At 44.8% G+C, this 2,257-nt stretch overlaps 1 protein-coding gene across 1 annotated transcript; it reads right to left on the bottom strand.

Moving 5' to 3' along the window:
* Positions 1-207: 207 nt before the first annotated feature.
* On the bottom strand, positions 208-1,896 carry LOC134291567 (uncharacterized; the record flags this gene model as incomplete). The annotated part of the gene is given in 3 exon segments (XM_062859484.1): positions 208-637; positions 700-1,626; positions 1,698-1,896. Coding segments are annotated over 3 exon segments (1,453 nt in total), but the record flags the coding sequence as incomplete, so codon positions are not given.
* Between the last annotated feature and the right edge of the window lie 361 nt (positions 1,897-2,257).

Raw genomic sequence — 2,257 nt, 5'->3', positions numbered from 1 at the left:
GCCTCGAAAATGTTAGCCGGCGGCTGAAGGGCTCACGAAGTGGAAACTTAACCGTTATGATAAAACTTGGTGTAATAGTTAATGAAACTTGAGTGCAAATAAAAGAACAGCTACCATAGATTTTAAGGTACATTAAAAGTAAACAAAAAATGAGAAAACAATGAACAAAAACAGGAATGCTCTATACTTTATCTAGTGTTAACATGAGCAATACATTAGTGTTGTAGTAGTACTACCATGGAAAGTAAAGTTTGTATCGCTGCTAAACTTTTTAATAGAGATCGTATATTAAATTTTGACCAATAACCGCTTACCACTCCTGTACCTTGCTCAACAACTTATTCAAGCACTGCGACTGATAGTTTCCAAGATTGGTGACGTCGTTTTCTCTAGTTTCGCCCACAGCTGGCACGAATCGCTCGGTGTTCTTGACGCATGCCACAACGGCTGTGATCAAATGCATACAGCTTCTCAATGTGGAATCGATGGGTTTGCTGCTGGTGTCACCCATTAGAGATTCCAAGCGGTTCACCATCCTGTTTGCAAATGAAACCATTGTTCGATGAGTGATTCCGATTTGAACCAAAGAACTTATTTGTTCACAGTGAATTGAAAACAACACGGTGTAGCAAAGATACTGAAAACGAGAGATGGTTATTTTTAGGGATCGGAAGACCGCAATATTGAGGGGAAGATTACCTGATAGTGTGTAACGTTGAAGTTCTCAAATTTTCCTATCTCGGAAAGAAGCATTCTGAAGAGTTTCATAGTCCATCGATGGAAACGGCCTTTGTTCTGATCGATGATGTCCTTCCACCAATCATCGTAGCGTGTATCAATTTTCTGATTTCCATTCGTCATTATCAATGGACAGACCATTTCATCTGGATTGTATTCTTCTGCGGATTCGTCCGGAACTACTCGTAGACCGTCGTGGTCTATGGCCAAGAGTTGCAGCAGAATATCCAACAAAGCTATTGATGTGCCTACAGCGTTTGATTGATTCAATCCTTTCAAAAGGATTTCCATCAGCTCATCGGCTCGACTAAGCTGGGAAAAGTTGGAAATGAGGGTCATCAATTGATTCCGGTCGACTTCGAGCACCCTAACACATTCCAACATTCCGGTTAGCAGAATTATGGACGCATTTTGAATCCTTTCATCTTCCTCTGCCAAACGCCACGCTTGTTTTCCCAGCTCCTTATAAACCGATTCGTAGTCTACCAGTGAATGACCGCGCGCTTTGTGGATACATTCCTCCAGAACCGTCACCCCTTTGACGAACAGCTGGACCTTCTTCGAGCGAAGCAATCTGAAGCAAATCTGCTCGATCAGCTCCATTGCGGTCCGATCCAGCAGTCGCATCTCGTCCTGATCGAACGCAACCAAATCCCAAACGAACGCACAGAAACTGGTCAGATCGCCAAACTGATAAAACCAATCTTCGGCGAGCAGCATCCTCCGGTAGTGCTGGAACACTTTCGATATCAACGGCCGGCTGGTGGCCAGCACCATGAGTTTGCTCCATACGAACGCTTCCCTCAGCGTTTGGAGTTCGGCTGCCAATTCCTCGGACAGCATGAACGCCGTCGATTCATAACAGCAGGTGATGAAGGATACTTGAAGCTGTGAAGATAAAGATCTCTATTTATCTATCGATACAACCAGCTAACATAAAAACACTGCAAAATACTTACATTCAGAACGTCCGGTTCCGTAGATTCCTGTACCAACTGGGACGGATCACATTCCAGCAGGAGCCGCAGTTTTTGCAAGTTCGTCTCGTACGACGGAGCCATGAGCTGCAGGTCCAAGCGGGATGGCCAAACGGCTTCGCAGCTCTCGATCAACGGGAGCAGCTTCAGGTGCGAAACCAGCTTGGGTAACGATCCCAACCCCAACGATGGAGGCGATGATGAGTTTGTGCTGCTCTCCATTGGTTTTCGGGTTTATTTCAGTGATTTTCACAGATCTATAACTCGATTACACAAATTTTGTGATTAAAGAAATTCCACAGTTGATTGTGATATTGACGGGGAAATTGAAAAAAAAGGTGTTAGTTTGTAACCAGTTGAAACCGTTGAAACTGATACAAAAAATTATATGTGCCCGTGGCGGTGCCCGTCGATTCGCGGTCTTCCCTTCCCACCGTCCCGACGCCGACGCTTCCGATCCCGCGACGCAAACACGCGACGTCTCAGACACTGAGACACTGAACCAAAAACTACCAGTAACGTTCGACACGGATAATAAAAAA

This window comes from Aedes albopictus, chromosome 3 (genome assembly GCF_035046485.1).
Source record: "Aedes albopictus strain Foshan chromosome 3, AalbF5, whole genome shotgun sequence".
Classification (NCBI taxonomy): Eukaryota; Metazoa; Arthropoda; class Insecta; order Diptera; family Culicidae; genus Aedes; species Aedes albopictus.
The sequence above is the reverse complement of the archived record's forward strand: the minus strand, read 5'-3'. Positions and strand labels throughout refer to the sequence as shown.